General features: G+C 45.2%; 1 protein-coding gene across 4 annotated transcripts in view; it reads left to right on the top strand.

Moving 5' to 3' along the window:
• The window catches only part of PIEZO2 (piezo type mechanosensitive ion channel component 2), a 257,611-nt gene that overhangs the window by 39,477 nt on the left and 201,412 nt on the right, over nucleotides 1-16,722 (top strand). For all 4 annotated transcript variants that reach the window (XM_042239280.2, XM_042239279.2, XM_060405256.1 and 1 more), the window contains exon 2: nucleotides 6,645-6,740. In XM_042239280.2, coding sequence (XP_042095214.1) covers nucleotides 6,645-6,740 — 96 coding nt within the window. The remainder of the gene's footprint in view (nucleotides 1-6,644; nucleotides 6,741-16,722) is intronic.

Genomic DNA, 16,722 nt, shown 5'->3' with positions numbered 1-16,722 from the left:
GCTGGGGTCATGGCCTGCGTGTCCTGTAGTTTGCCAGGAGGGTGTGGTGCACAGCCCATCCTCTGTTATGCAGACTTTGAGTGGGACTGGCATTTGCAGTGATGAGGAAAGGACTGAGTGCAAAATCAAAGGCTATGAGTCCAAGTTAGACCCAAGCAGGCTATCTGGCGGAGAGGCTGATTTTGAGGCATTAGTCCAGTTCCTCACTGTGTTGGACATTGTTCTGGGAGCAAGCGTTTCACACTGTGGTCAGTGCTGTTCCTCGTTACTGTGGTATCAGAAGCATAAAGCCCAGACATAGTCGAGGGCTGAATTCATGCCATAAAAGGTGTGTCTACTTCTCCGGCACCAGAAATATTTGAAGGCAATAGCGATGGCTCCATATATGTCAGGGAAGAGGGTGTTCCCAGGAAGAAGCAGGCAGAATGTCAAAGTAAATTTATCAATATAAAAACAGTGCTTTTTAATCATTTTTCAGCCATATTAGTTGTTAAAGGAGAGACCACGCTGGGCAGCATCGTGTGCTGAGGGTGGAAGAAATAGGACTTCACGTCGGCAGCTGAACCGACTTCTTTTCATGCAAATGCACACAGCAGTCTGGGGAGGATGCTGCCAAGAATAATATAGAATATTCTGAAGCCTACAGTGAAAGCTTGCAAAAAAAAGAAATCTCATTTTACTGAGTTCTTTAAAGAAGGAAACTGTGGCAGGCAGTAAATTAATCCTGTTATTAAAAATGGTGCTGCCTACATGAAACCTACACACACACACACACACACACACGCACACACACATACACACACGCATTTTCTTCAGCCCTCATGTCTCCTTTTCTATAGCTGTCTCAGATCACTCACGGGCCAGCATGTGGGAGGCCTTTGAACACTGGGGCAGAGAATGGAATTCCAGCTGATTTCTCTTCTTTCTAAAGTGAAGATGCCACTTAGTCTCCACTTATAATGGAGTCCAGTAATCAGTCCTGAGTTATTTCAGTTTGAATGACATGAACTTCCTAATAGTTGACTGCTGCTGCTGCTGCTGCTGCTGCTAAGTTGCTTCAGTCGTGTCCGACTCTGTGCGACCCCATAGATGGCTGCCCACCAGGCTCCCCCGCTCTGGGATTCTCCAGGCAAGAACACTGGAGTGGGTTGCCATTTCCTTCTCCAATGCATGAAAGTGAAAAGTGAAAGTGAAGTCGCTCAGTCGTGTCCGACTCTTAGCGACCCCATGGACTGCAGCCTATTAGTCTCCTCCGTCCATGGGATTTTCCAGGCAAGAGTACTGGAGTGGGTTGCCATTGCCTTCTCCGAGTAGAGAGGTATAGTGGTCTAGTTATAAATTGTTGCATTACCTAAAAGTGAGTTGACTTAGGTAAAGGGTACCTTCCTCACACGAGAATGAATGTTATGTGAAAGATGATTAGTGATTTCTAAAGAAATCAGTAAATACCAAGATGCAGACCTCGGTGACTCTGGCTGACCCCATTTACAACACTAACTCTCCTCGTCAAGAGATTATGGCGGGTGAGCAAAGAAACAGTTTCAATGCTGCACCTTTTCTCTGCACTTGCTTACCCAGCCTAATTTATTCATCACAATAGTAAGAGAACAGGTTCTATTTTGAGGAATTGTAGGAACTGTGGATTTAATTGCAGGGCCCTTTAGGCTCAATGAAACAGACCTATTTCTGAGTGTTCAGAAAGCTTAAGGAATTATGTATTGGTATAAAAGCTTTATTTACTCACTGCAGTCACGAGAGACCATCCATGCTGTTACCTCAGGATCAAGTTGCCTGGTCAAGCTTGAGCATAGGATTTGCATTTTAAATACAACAGCTTTCTATGGATAAACTTATAAACTGGTGACTAGTATATGAAATGATATTATTAAAGGGGGAAAAATTAGCACTGTGTATTCTTATTTTAAATTTGTTTTCTGCAAACTGTACAACCGGGGTTAAGCTTAGAGAACTCAGTTAAAATTTAATACTGTTAGTAATATTCAATCAGGTATATATTAAATTAATTAAAATAGAAAAGGGATCCTATTGGTTTAAAATGAAAAAGGAAACAAAATTTTAAACTCACTTGGCTAAAAAATAAAAAATCACACTAAGATTTTCATGGCTATCTGGTTCAACTCATATTTTACAGATTATTTCCCAGGCTATATGGGAAAAAAGTAGAAAACTCAGTTCAAAAGCTTTTATCCTTTACAAATAAGATGCTTTCACCTTAGTTTTCCTTAGATCCCTTAAAATTTTTAGTAAACAGAGTAGTGTTTATGATTTTCTGCTAATACAATTTGGTTTTATTCTCTGTAATAGTCCTGTTTTTCTTGAAGCTTTACTCTAAAATTACATTCTTCTAACCACCTTCTATAATGAAATTAATATCCAGTATTTAACTTTTTCCCAGCTTCATTGAGATACAGTTGACATATAACATTGTGTCAGTTTATGTATTGATCTGATATATTTACATATTGCAAAATGATTACTTCTACAGGTTAGCTAGCTAGCACCTTCACCACATAATGACCATTTCTTTTATGTGATGAGGAATTGCTGTTTCTTACAGTATCTGAAACATATGACTGATGGATTCAGTGTTGACTGGTAGACTTCCGAGAACAAAGTCAGCTTTCATACATCTCTGGATAAAAAAGTAGTGTTAAAATATAGGGACTGCCTGTACGTGTGTTTTCTTATTTGATGAATACTTCTGTTCCCCTTTGTGTCTGGCACCCATGAACTCAGTGGTGGCGGTGTGGGGAGCAGAGGGTAGGCGCTGCGTGGTAAGAGTGTGTGGTCAGATGGCTGCCTTCTGAACTGCAGTGGAAGGGACTCCCTGGTGTCCTCCTTTTGCTGCTGCTGCTGCTGCTAAGTCGCTTCAGTCGTGTCCGACTCTGTGCGACCCCATAGACGGCAGCCCACCAGGCTCCCCCATCCCTGGGATTCTCCAGGCAAGAACACTGGAGTGGGTTGCCATTTCAAGAACTCATTTTTGCAACTTTCTGAAGGAAGCACTTGGAACCAGACCTCTGCTGGATGTGGAGGCCGGAGATACAGGAAGAGGGAAGAGAGTGATCTTGTCCTGTCTGTCAGCTGTCCTAAAGCATCACCACGTGACATTTATAAGTTTCACCAGATGTGAAACACAGGAGTATGTCCTGGGGGAAAGAATTTTACACAAACAGATGAATAAGGTGACTTGGCAGTCTTTCCTGTCTCTCATTTCTTTGATGGTTTTGCTTCCTTAGGAAAAATCTGCAATTGCTGGGCTTTTTTTTCGGCTGCATTGTAAATACTTTGCAGGTGTTTCTCTTGTCTTTACTGTTTTCTATAAAAATCACCATGGTTTTGAGAGGACATCCTTTTAAAAGCCATCGATGGCTTCGGAGAGCAGAAGGAAAATTATTGAAAGTATAAACACAAAAAGAAGTTCTAGAATCACTGGCCTGACAGCACTGTTTTGTCTCTTGGTAGTGAAGTTGCTTATTCTGAATAATGTGTATCTACTGGTCTGGCAAGTTAAAATAAACAAAGCATTTTGAGGCCGTTAAGGAGTGTTTAGAATGTACTTAGCTGAGATGGAGGTTCTAAACATTAAGCTCAGTCATCCTGCAGGCAGTTCGTGGTGGGGGCCTCTTTGGCCTTGCTGAAGGGTGTGGAGGAAGAGAGGACACATTTTTGCTAAAAATTCAGCTCTGAGGGCACTTATTTTTAGTAACATAGTCTAAGATTATTACCTTCAATTATTGTGGAAGTTAGAGTGTACATAAATCTCTTTGTGATCATATAATATGTTGTAAACTAGTACACGTGCATTGCAACACAAGTAGTTTTTATAAATGTTATGTGGCCATCTTGAAAATTTCACATTTGCAAGAGATTTTCTCCTTTTCTATACTGATAAAACTCTTAAGTTGTCAAAGTCACATCTATGTTTTCTCCTACTTAGAGAGTTTTTCCTGAACTGTTTTCACCTTTAGAAAATGAAATTTGTTAATGAGACCAGTCCAGTTGTCTATAGTTCAAATGACTGTACTAATGTTGATAATGCTCTTTACTTGATAACTTGTTATCGTGCAGTTTCTAATTGTGAGCTCTCTAAGCCTGGCAAGGTCTTTTTTGGGGAAAATTCCTGTTGTCATTCTTTGAGGGAACTTTCCATATAATTTTGGATAGTTGAAACCAGGTAGAAATAGTGGGAGAGTGCATTCTTAGCTAGAGTGAAGAATTTTTTTTCCCTAGAACAACTTGATCTGTATTGTAAAAACTTGTAGTGTCCACAGTAAATCCCTGAGGCAGAGGACAGGGTTCCAGGTGCCTGCGTGGGCCCTGAGAGGTATGGGTACTGGCATCTGATAGCTTTTTACAAAGGCAGGGAGTGTGCTCTGTGATTCCAGGTCGTGGACCACGACAATATCACACTGGGTAAGAGAGTGTTGCTATTTACCTTCTGAGGCTTTTCTAGCTCGAGTGTGCCTTGCTGGCAAGTTAAAGGCATATTTTGCCCCTAAGCTCAGGTGACTCCTGGGTGGCAACTTCACACATAAAATAAAGCAGAAAATTCAGCAATTAGGCCACTGTCATCAATCAAACTGGATAATTTCAGACAAAAATAAACGAAGGTGGATTTTTAGAAGTGACTTGATTTTTTTTAATGAAAGTTTGGGTATTAGTCATCTGTTGCTGCATACAAATTACCCAAACATTAGCAGCTTAAAGCAACAAACCCTGCCGCAGAGTTTCTGGGAGTGGGAAATCCAGGAAGTTTCAGTAGGCGCCTCTGGCTTAGGCTCCTATGGGCTGCAGTCAAGGTTGGTCAGGGCAGTCAAGGTCAGTCAGGGTGCAGCCTGCGAGGCCCTCTTCCAGGCTTACCCATCTCCTCCTTTCCTGGTGCAGGCTGGCTGCTGGCTGGAGGCCTCGGCTCCTTCCTTTGGGGCCTCTCCTTGGGACAACTGGCAGCCCAATGGCTGGCTCCCCTCCTTGGGACAACTTGCAGCCCAATGGCTGGCTCCCCTCAGGGACCAGGGGTACCCAGGATAGAGGCCCCCAAGAGGGATCCTGGTACTTTCACTTTCTCTGGTCTCTCAGAGCCCCAGGTTCAGCCTACTCATGGGAGCAGGGGGTCACATATGTATGGATGTGAGAGTTGGACCATAAAGAAAGCTAAGCGTCAAAGAATTGATGCTTTTGAACTGTGGTGTTAGAGAAGACTCTTGAGAGTCCCTTGGACTGCAAGGAGGTCAAACCAATCAATCCTAAAGAAGGTTCATCCTGAATATTCATTGGAAGGACTGATGTTGAAACTGAAGCCCCAGTACTTTGGCTACCTGATATGAAGAACTGACTCTCTGGAAAAGACCCTGATGCTGGGAAAGATTGAAGGCAGGAGGAGAAGGGGACAACAGAGGATAAGATGGTTGAATGGCATCACCGACTCCATGGACATGAGTTTGATCATACTCCGGAAGTTGGTGATGGACAGGAAAGCCTGGTGTGCTGCAGTCCATGTGGTCTCAAAGAGTTGGACATGACTGAGCGGTTGAACTGACTACCCTCCTTGGATCGTCCCTGCCTCTCCTTAAGTGTTTTGGACTTTGTGATAAATAATGGGAACTAAAGGCTCTGCCCTGAGAACCCAGGAGTGGGCTCATTTCTCCCTCTTCAGAGTTAGTGTTTGGGAATGTCCTTAGTGTACACATTTCCAGTGTGAACGATTTGATACCTTGCAGAACAAGGTTATATAAAACCAAAACAGTTACAAGCATCCTGTGGAAGCAAGGTTCTGGCCCCCTGAGCCCCTGATGGTTTCCTGGGGATGAGTCAGATAGGTGAGGATGCCAGACTTCCTGATGGAGATGCAGAAGCAGGACGAGCTCACAGGCTCCAACCTCAGCCCGGCTGTGCTTCCTACTCCTGCTGCTTTGTCGTGTGTAGAGAGAATAAAACCAGGATCTGTGCAAGGAGGGTGGTGAGAGTGAGCGGTAATGCACAGGTAAGGCTTGATGTGGGGGCAATGCTGGTGTGAGCTGACACTGACATGAACTCACGTGTCCCGGGCATGTGTCTCCAGAGTAATCCGCCTGAAATGTCTTCTTATCCACGTGGTCAGGGACTAGTGATGTCAGCTCCACATTCCCTCTGACGAATGTTCATCCCCACACTTCTTCATCCTCTGAATCTGTTCACCGGAGCAGCGAGTGAGTGGGTCCCTGAGCCTGGGGGCCCGTCCTTGTCACACAGGGTTCCTGAGATAACTGGGGTTGAGCCTGGCTGCAGAGTGTTTGACAAAGACTTTCTTCTCTCGTTTTTCCCTTCAGTCTCACCTCTCCTTCTGCCCACAGCCTCCTCTGAACACCTCACATACTCACAGCCCGTCGCCCTGCATCTCTGCAGCACTTTTCATCTGTGACAGGTTTCGTGCCTGTCACAGGGGTGCTGGTGCTGCCTCCTGGTTAGGTGATGGGAGCACTGTCATTCCCCGATTCTCACCACACTCCGTGTGATGATGGGTACAGATGGGTGCAGCTGTGTTTTCTTCCTAATGGAAGATGCGCTGTGGTCATGTGGCCACCAGTCGCTGTGATGCCCGAGGCCACCATCACCATCACTAACGCCCTCTTCTTTCCCCACAGCCTGTGCCTTCCGGTACAACGGGCTCTCCTTCGTCTACCTCATCTACCTCCTGCTCATCCCCCTGTTCTCGGAACCAACTAAAGCCACCATGCAAGGTAAGAGCCCCTGGCTCTCTGCTCCAGGGCGGGGCGCATCTGGCGGGGATTATCGGAAGGGAGAGATGCTGGTCCAGTGGGGAGCTGGGACACTTGATGGTGATGAGTTTTTGTTGCTCGAAGTTGTTTTTCCCACACATGTTCCCTGGCAGGCCTGTGTTTGTAGGTTTGCAGAGGGTCTGGAACGTTCTGGAACTCAACGTGTGGTCATGAAAATGAAGCGGATCTGCAGGTTCTCTGTGCTGGGAGTAGGTGGTGGGAAGTGCAGCTAGGACATGAGCAGGAGGCCTGGAGAGGAAGCCGGCAGTTCCAACTGCATCACACGTCAGCTGGAATCTGTCATGCATGACTCAGTCAGGTACAGAAAGACACAGATTCCAGTGCTAGTTTTTCAAGCGTGTGACTGCAAACCCGTAGCTCCTTCCCCAGTGCTCTCCAGGAACCTGAAGGCCTAGAGAGAAATAGTGACTCTTTCCTGAGGCTCCGATGAGGAAGCGGGTCTGATTTGAAGTTCTTCCACAAAGAGAGAAATTAAACTGCACTCAGTTAATCAAATTAATTGTTTTTTTGAAACGATGCCATTACAAGAAATCAGGACTGTGCCCCACATCTTAGGTGAGAATGATGGCCCTGTGTTTATAGCAAAGGACAGGAAGTCAGGCTTGACATGGGAATGGCCGTGGCTCCATGGTGCCAGCTCACAGTGCTGACTTCTCAGGAAAAGCAGTAAAGTCCTGGTGTAAACAGAGCAGTAAATCCTGACTCTGTCTTTCCTGTTCTCCCCCGACTGATAAATTGATTGTTCATCCTGATGCTTAGGACTGCAGATGCACTGTTGGTTTTCTTGCCTTAGGAAGAATTTAAGTAATAGCTCTTCTAATTCACTTAAATCTTAATACACACAGTGAAGAAGGGCTAGAGAAATGTGAGTCTATACAAATCCTTATCAGACCAAAAATATGTTGTTTATGAGACCCCGCCCACCCAAGCCTCCTTCCTAGAGTCCAACATAAACAAAGACACGTAAACAGCTTAGCTTCTGGCCTCAGAACCAAGATGGTAACACACAGGCAACTCCTACCTCATGGTTGGGAGCTCCTGTATTAAAGAAAGAAGGTTTCACCTTTAGAATTAAGTGCTTTAGAGATGAGTACCTGTTTGTCCTCAATTAAACGATCTGTTGCTTTTCTGTCAAGGTGTCCCCTTGTTTTATCTAGAACCACGTCACAGGGTTTCCTTGTCACACTCAGTGATGACACCTGGCTTTGCTTCTTCCCAAATGACCCAGCCCCACTCTGCCCAGGGCCTCGGTCTCTGTGGGGGTAGGTGTGTGTAATGTGACCCATCATCTCTACCCAAGCACAGAGAGGGTGACTCCGTCAGAAAACACACAGGTGAAGGATGAGATCAGACACGCAGAGCCGTTTCTGTGTGTGGGAATAAATGTCTGAATCCCCAGAGTGTAGCAGGTCAGAACACAGACAGCATCGTGTGCACAGGTGTCAGCCTCCTCGCCCCCACACTACTCACCTGGGGCCGAGGGTCCAGCAGCTCAGAGGGAGCCTGCAGGCATCTTTCCAGCTGGTACCTGGGAGCAGGGCTTGGGGTTGTGTGTCCTGTCCTCCCGTCCTTCCTGTCTTTTAGTGCCAAGGGGCATGGCCGAGACTCACAACCTTGTCTGTTTGCTGTGTCTGGAGTCTCACAGAGACTGGAAGGAGGGAGGCCCCACGTGGTCTTTATGAACTCACAGGACTCACAGCCTGGTAGTTCTAATTCTGTGATTGGAGGCACCCAGTCCAGGTGTTTCTAGCGGAGGTGTGGTCCAGGGTTCAAGTCACATGGTCCAAGAAGATGCCTGTGTGGCATCCACACAGACAGTGGTGGATCTGGTGGACCTGGAGGGGTGATGCCGTGTGGCTTTGCAGAAGTCTTGGGGTCACACACATTTCTCACAGACGGGTAGGAAGGTCCAGTGTCATCTGGGAGAGAACTCTAGGGCATCTTCTTTGCCTGCCATTCAGGGCCTCTGCCGCACAGATGCACACACACACACACACACGTGCACACACACGCACACATGTGCACACACACATGTGCACGTACACACACATGCACATGTACACACATGCACATGTCCCCACATGCACACACGCACACACACACCCCCACATACACACACACAGGTGGGCATGCACAGTCAGGGCTCAGAGGATGGGATCTCTTAGTAAGTCAGTGTGCAAATTGCTTCTCCCTTCTTTCTCCTTGGATTTCTCAGCAGGAGTCAGATGTCAGTATAGTTCAGGCTCAGGGTGGTCTCAGCGAAGCCCCTCTCCTTGGGCTGCTAATCTCCATCTTCCCAACTCTGTCGGCTCCTCAGACATTCTCCTTGTCCTCAATCCACTCAGGTCTTCCCAGAGGCTGGGCCAGAGCCCATTTTAGTGCAGTTATTTATGGAGTCTCTCCTTGTGGACCACCTTGAAGATGGCAAGGGTTTTGCTCTTTTGTTCACGACTGTGTTTCCAGGACCGGGGACAGCGCCTGGTGTCTAGCCGTCCGTCCATCAATATTTACAGAATGAATGAATGAGTGCATTTTTGTTCAACAGTCTAGAGTTCTTGGCGTATAGGAACCCAGCCCTTGTCGTCTGCTTCCCTTGGCCTCCAAGAGAGCAAATGTCGCAGGACAGTTGATCACTCACACCTGTCTCTCCTCTGGAAATAGAAGCTTGGGTGTGGGGTAATAGGTCCTGGGAGTTTGCTACTTTAGATTTACTGGGGATCAGAAGATTATGAATAATTGAAGAAATGAGAATGTTGTATGCTTTCCTTACAATGTTAGGGATTTTTTTGAAGCCTAAGATACTGAAGGAAAGCAAGGAAATCTTCGCTTGCTGTTTGCTTAGCAGTGGGCTTTGCATTTAAATTGAGATGTCACTCCATTAAATAGGAACTAATATGTAGTTAACTTCAGGTGGCCCAAATATTCCAAGTTGATGAGATATTAAGTTCTTTAACTAGACGTGTATATATTAAGTTCCCTATGCCTATGCATAATGCGTATTCTCATTGTGGTGGAACAGTTGGTATTTTGTCTGGATGGAACACATGTGGTAAGATGTATGAGATATAAAAGTCCGTATAGTGTGTGTAGTCAGCACACACTGACTAATGATAACATGACCGTTGTTTTGAAGGATAATGTTATTACTTTGAATATCAGAGTGAGCTAGATTTAGAAATCTCAATCTCATAGCTGGTCCTAACCTCAAGATATTTCCTAGTGCTCTTTAAATATCAGCTAAGAATTGTGTGATATCCAGGCTTTCTTGTTAACAAGCCCAGGACACACAGGTACTGTGTAGGTGGTCATGCTCTTAACCCCTCTATTGTCTGACCTGCGCCCAGGACAGAACACTGTTCTCAGTATTGCAAGCACAGAGGGAAGCCTAATCACTGAATAAATACTTGTTGGCTGATAGATTACCAGGCCCTGGGCACAAGGGTCTGGAGAGATGATACGGGTTTGTTGAGAGGAGATATTTTAATTTGCTTCAGTGCAGATTGATGACATGTGGATATTATGTAGAAAATACATCTTATTGAGTGTGATTGTTTATTTCTTTCAACAAATGTTAATTGAAAGACTGCCCTTCACCAAACACTGTGCTTGGGTTTGTGGAGAATAAAAATGAGAAGAAAGCATTGTTCTTCACTGTCATGGTCTCCCAAGCACTCTGGCTCTTGTGTGTTTCCTTGAAGGGTAGCTCTGTCAAAGAAGCTGTCTTTGGAAGCCATGGACTTGTTCCAGTGATGCTGTCATTGTTTTAAGCCAATCTCAGATTAATCCTCTGCAGTCTCCTTTGGAGTTTGCCTTAAGTAGCTTCAGTGGTGGGCTTCCCAGGTAGTAAAGAATCTGCCTGCCATTGCAGGAGTCATGGGTTCAATCCCTGGGTTGGGAAGCTCCCCTGGAGGAGAGCATGGCAACCCTCTCCAGTATTCTTGCCTGGGAAATTCCACAGACTGAGGAGCCTGGCAGGCTACAGCCCATAGGGACACAGAGGTGGACACAACTGAAGTGACTTAGCACACACTCATGCAGGCTCCACGGTGGCAAGTCACTGCTCTTTTAAGGTGGCTCTGATGTGATAGTATTTGGAGTCAACTTTGATGGGGGAAAAATGGAGATGAATTAGTTATATCAATTTTAGAAAAGAAAAAAAGAAAAAAACCCATAGTATTGAGTGTAAAACAGTGTCTGATGGTCGTGCCTCATGATCATTGAGGAGGTTTAAGATTTATTGGATGATACACCCAAGTGACAAAATAATGGAACATCTTTCTCTGGTGGGTTCATGTGGATGCATGGATGTGTGAGACTAAGACACTGGGCAGAGTGAGATGGGGGAACCAGAAGGCAGCATCCTGAAGGAGGTACTGATTAGCTTGATGTACCTGAAGTCTTGGCCACAGCCATCCGGCCGCGCCTATCTGGCCCAGACCAGAGAGTCAGGTGCAGCATCTTCAGAGGCCTGCGGACTGAGGGTGCTAAGAGCAGGTCAGTTTCCTATGTGTCAGGAGCTGCGGTGAGTGCTCCCTACGCACGACCTCATTTAATTAGAGGATAGAAAATGATTGATTGAAATGGCAGGAACCCCCCTCCACTCTGGAATGAAAAAATCCACTGGGTTATAAATCCACTTAACCAGCTAGGAACCTGCATGGTGAGGGGCTGGTATGACTGCACTGTCCTCCTGCCATGGAGGTTGGTGAGCCTCAGTCACTTTTAGGATAGTCTAGACTCCTGACCAGTTCCCATCCCACCTCACCAGCCTTTCCACCCATCAGGGAGCGCTTCCCCCATAAGGCTGGGACTCACCGTCTGGTTCCATGCACCTGATCATGCTTTCTTAGATTTTGGTTCTGTAGATGTTCAAGTCTCAAATCTTTTTCAGTTGGATTCAACAGAGAGTTTTATTTACATCCTTGCACGCAAGGAAAGCTCTTACTTTATCAGTAGAGTGTCGGGGGTCTGGGGTGAGAGCCACAGTCTGGTGTGGGATGTGGACTTTGCTGTGAATCGCTTCTGTCTCCTTGCTCAGTCCTGCCAGCATCTTGTCTTAGTTCTTGTGCCCGTCTGCAGGCTGGGGAGGGTAAGAAGGTCTCCATTCTTTTTTGTGTGTGTGTGGTGGGGAGAGTCATTTACTTATTGGGGGCTGTTTGAGAAGGAGTTCTCCAAATGTCAAGACTACAGTACTTTTTGGGCAATACTAGTCATTGACCTGCAGTGAAGATATCTTAGAAGCATCATCATTTAATCAGTTCACAGGTGACATGTTATGTCTCTCTCTCACACACACATGTGCACACACACACACGTGCACACACACAAACATGCTGAAGGACCAGAGACAAGGGTTGTCTACGGTGGGTAATTATTTCTAACTGCAAAGCTGTTGTTTGGTTCAGGGACCCTCAGTCACCGGAAGCCTTCTGTGAGATTGAACGACTCATAGGTGGGAACAGAGCCCTGGGGGTGGAGGGGAGGGAAGGGCTTTGGGTACCTGGGTGGGTCTTCCTAGGTCTCCCTGTTCAGTCACGGAAGCTGGGTCCTTCTGAAGCAGGTGAAGCTCACATAAGGGTCCCGGCCTGGCTGAGGCACTCAGGTTGCCAAAGGAAACCAAAAGGACCAAACTTTCAGGATATGCCTTCCAAATATTTTTCAACATGTGGTTTTTGTGGAGAAGATTTTCTCCTTTTGTTGAAGGGGTGGGTTTCTAAATTTTTTTTTTCCTACATAACTTTTCTGTATATTTTTTGAGCAAGGTAGCAATTTCCTTGCTGTGTTTGCTTATGTTTACAATGATTCAAAAGTCATTAAAAAGGTCTTTTTCTCGTAATTTGGCTCTCTTTCAACATTTGCAAGGAGGATAGTGTTAGAAGGCGGGTGGTCAAAGAGAGGCTTCATTGTGCTTTGAGGACAAAGGTGAGCAATTTAGCAGGTCGGGTTGGTTCATTTCCGTAAACTGTTGACAAAGTTATTCGAAAATAATAAGGAAAAATATTTTATTCTCTTCAGCTCTGAACAGGGTCCTAGTTTAAGAGGAAATTGTAATCATCATAGGATAGTGTGTGTGTGTGTGTGTGTGTGTGTGTGTGTGTGTGTGTGTGAAGTAATCACCAGAAGGCCTCACCCTCATGTTCTGACCCAGGAAACACTTTACCAGAGTCACTGAAGGCTCCTGTGAAAAGAAAAATGATGCTGCGTTTGCCGATGTGAAGAGGCAGAGCGGTCTGCAACTTGTAAAGCTGTGTTTAGACGTCAGAGAGGAAATAGTAGCAGATATTTTAAACTGCTGGCATCTGGTTTTTGTTAAAAACACTATTACTCTTTATACCATTAAGCTTATTATTACTGTGGTTTATTATGTCATCGTAAAGCAAAAGGCAAGGAAATATTTAATTGAGCAAATTATTTGGGGGTAAGTGCTTTATTATCAATATCAGCCCAACCAAACAGAATGCTACCAAAATGATGAGATGCTTGCTTCTTGAATCTTTGAATAAATTAATGGTAAGACTTTTAGGTTATTTTATCTGTTCTTTTTTGGGGAGTGGTTATTTTGAATTTGGCAAAGAGCTTTCAGTGACACAGAACTTGCAGGCACACATATAATTCTCATCTCAGGAAACACAGGGTCATATTATTATATGAGTCAGGAGATGTTCTCAGAAGTCCTGAACTTTGCATTTTATTTGGCTGTGATCAACCAAATCTGTAGTGTGACCTCACCGTGATTTAGGTGCTGTTCATCAAGACAAGTTCAGGAGTGGGTGAGGGGCCTGAATTGGATGTCAGTTTGCTAATTCAAGGTGGAAATGACTCTTTTGTTTATTCACTTGACGGACACACACTGGTGCCCTGTACCAGCACTGTCCTGGGCATTTGGACACTAAGAAATAGCACAGGATGTGCATTAACAACACATTCCTGGGCAGCAGGTTCCTTCAGTTCCAAGGGTCCTGGTTTCCCCCCTCCCCCCCTTGTTGAGTCCACATGCTGGTCCTGGACAGAACACTAAGTCATCTGCCATGGAGTCAAGTTCATGGATACCGTGTCCCGTGCTTGTGCTGAATAAATGGTTAAAGAGCTCAGAGGAGGAGGTCCTCCCTTTTACTTGAAAAATGTATCTTCCCTTCGAAAGGGTTCAGCTGATTTGATTTGCTTCTCTGTGTATCTGGAGTCCATTTGCTTCAGTTTTGAAGCTGATTTACTTCACAGTCTGGACGAGACTAATTTTTGATGGATTGACTTATTAGAGTCTAGGCTTTGCTTTGCATATAACCATTTCTCTTAAACAGACCCATGTATGTTTGCATAGATTCATACAAAAGAACCCTTTCAGATGAAGACTTACATTTAAGTTTCAAGCAGTGCTAATTGCTAATCGGAAGAACCACTAGGTAACACATGCAGGGCTTGTGTCTGCCAGGTGGCTCCCTCAAGCTTTCTACACCTCGTTGAGTCTTCCCAACACCCCAAGAAATAGGAATCCATACTATTTATGTTTTACAGAAAAGGAAGCTGAGAAACACACAGAGGTTCATGAATAATTCCTGAAATGAACATTAAAAAAATTGATCCAATAAGTGAAAGCTTCTAAAATAAATAATTCAGTTACCAACCCAGGCATTTCCCACATTCTACTGGTTTTATTATAAAATTAATACAGAGTGAAAATAAGTGAAAAGATTTTTGCATATACTCCAGCTGCCTTGTGACAGTGTAAGTGGACGGTTATTGTACTGCAAACACCATTTAGGATATTTTCTCAGCATTAAGCAGAGAAGAGGATCCCAAGAATATATTTTTCTGAATGCTTAAAAGTTATTCATTTATCATGTTTTGACTAAAAGACCATTCACATTTCTTTATCTCATTCCATAGATTATGTTATATATAGACATCTAAGAGAGAGTCACTAAAGGTGGGTCATCTAAGAGCCTCTGACACAGGGTCCTGGCCAAGAGAGTGTGTGAAGCCTGAGTTCTGACCCCTGTTTCGCTGACCAAGAAAAAAAAATACTCCAGTACAGGATCGTGTGCTCCCGGGGGAAGGGGTCCCATGGGGGAGGCGGCAGCAGTGGCCCTGCAGGGAAAAGGAGAGAGCACAGAAAAGGTATGTTCTACAGCAACACACGGGCCCCTGAAGATGAGTCCTGTTTGTTTACTCAACACAATCCCGTCAACTCCCCTCCTGACCCCCTAGCATCCTTGAGATGAGCCCTGAGTGACCACTAGGCAGTGGTTAGCTTGTAAGTTCCTGCTTCATCTCCCCAGAGAGACCTGGCCACCCTGAGGCCACAGAGATCCATCACTGCTTCATCTCAGTGGAGACGCAGAGGCAAGTGGAGGAAGGGCTAATGGCCAGGCCGGGTCTGGACAGCAGAGCGATGGGCACCATAGCTGCAGGACCAGGTCTTCCGGTCCCAGATGCCGTACCACTCTGTTTTTCCTCTGTTTCTCAATTACTTGCTTTCGGACTGTGCAATAGGTGAGGATTAATCATCTCTTTGCCACCAGGCTCATTCAACGGCCAGCTTATTGGAAAGGCACGATCGTGCATGCTGGCTGTGCTGGCTGCTTGTTCATGAAGGTGAGAGTGAAGCAAACACTTGTCCATCAGAGGAGCTGACGATGTGATGGGGGCTGGAGGGCTGCGTCTGTCTGTAGATGGCAGGGACTGCTCTGTCATTCAGCCAGATGCTGCTCATCAAATATTCAGCAGCCGGGGCGTTTACAAAGGCCTGTCGTGGGCCCACGCACAAGCCAAAGGGAGCCAGAGACCAGGCTTCTGGACGGGGGGCTGGGCTTGGATTTTTGTTTGGAAATGAGACACTGGCTTGTTGCATTGAAGGAGAGGGGTGGGAGGTAGTTACCTGGGGAATTAAACATATTTGTGGTCCAGAATTTTGCTGTTGTTTGGACTCTGTGTGTAATGCTCCGACAAGAGTCTGAATTAACAAGCCCCCTGTGTTAATTCTCGGGACCACCTGTCGCAGGAAGATTGACCTACACTGAGTGGGGGGCCAGATGAAGTGTTGATTCAGTCCTTCATTCATTCATTCAGTCATCTGACAAATATTGATGAGGCATTTACTCTTTATAAATAACATGTTGAGAACTGGCAGTACCACCAAGAACAAAAGTAAACATAGCTCCACAATCCAGAAATTTACTCTCCAGGTGGTAATACAAAAGGGTGTTTAATTTTTTAGAATAGGCTGATCCCTTATCATTGGCAGGTTCTGTGTTTGTTAATTCATCTACCTGCTAAAATTCATTTGTGACCCCCAAGTGATGCTCACAGCACTTTCACGGTCACTGTTGGACCCTTGAGGAGTGGCAGGAAAGTGGAGTTACCAGCCGTGCATGTGCGGCTGAGGAAGGTCAAGACCAGGTCCCCTTTTGGGTTCAGCTCAGACTGAACAGGACAGTAGTTAGTGCCACGTATACCACACTTTTGTTCTTTGTGTTGGTGATATTGCTGCTTAAAATGTCCTCAAGTGCACTGCACTTCCTGAGCTCAGGAAGGTTGGACATATGATTATGCAATCCCACTCCTGGACATATATTTGGAGAAAACTCTATTCAGAAAGATACAAGCACCCCAATGTTCATAGCAGCACTGTTTACAGTAGCCAGGACATGGAAGCAACCATCATGTCCACTGACAGATGAATAGATAAAGAAGATGTGGTGTGTATACATAGTGTAATATTACTCAGCCATAAAAAAGAAAAAATGAAATGATGCCATTTTCAGCAACATGGATGGACCTAGAGATTACCGTACTAAGTGAAGCAAGTCAGACAAAGATAAATATCATATGATATCACTTATGTGTAGAATTGAAAGAAATGATACAAATGAACTTATAAAACAAAAAAAGACTCACAGACATGGAAAAAAAAACTATGGTTACC

This window comes from Ovis aries, chromosome 23 (genome assembly GCF_016772045.2).
Source record: "Ovis aries strain OAR_USU_Benz2616 breed Rambouillet chromosome 23, ARS-UI_Ramb_v3.0, whole genome shotgun sequence".
NCBI classification, from domain to species: domain Eukaryota; kingdom Metazoa; phylum Chordata; class Mammalia; order Artiodactyla; family Bovidae; genus Ovis; species Ovis aries.
The sequence above is the reverse complement of the archived record's forward strand: the minus strand, read 5'-3'. Positions and strand labels throughout refer to the sequence as shown.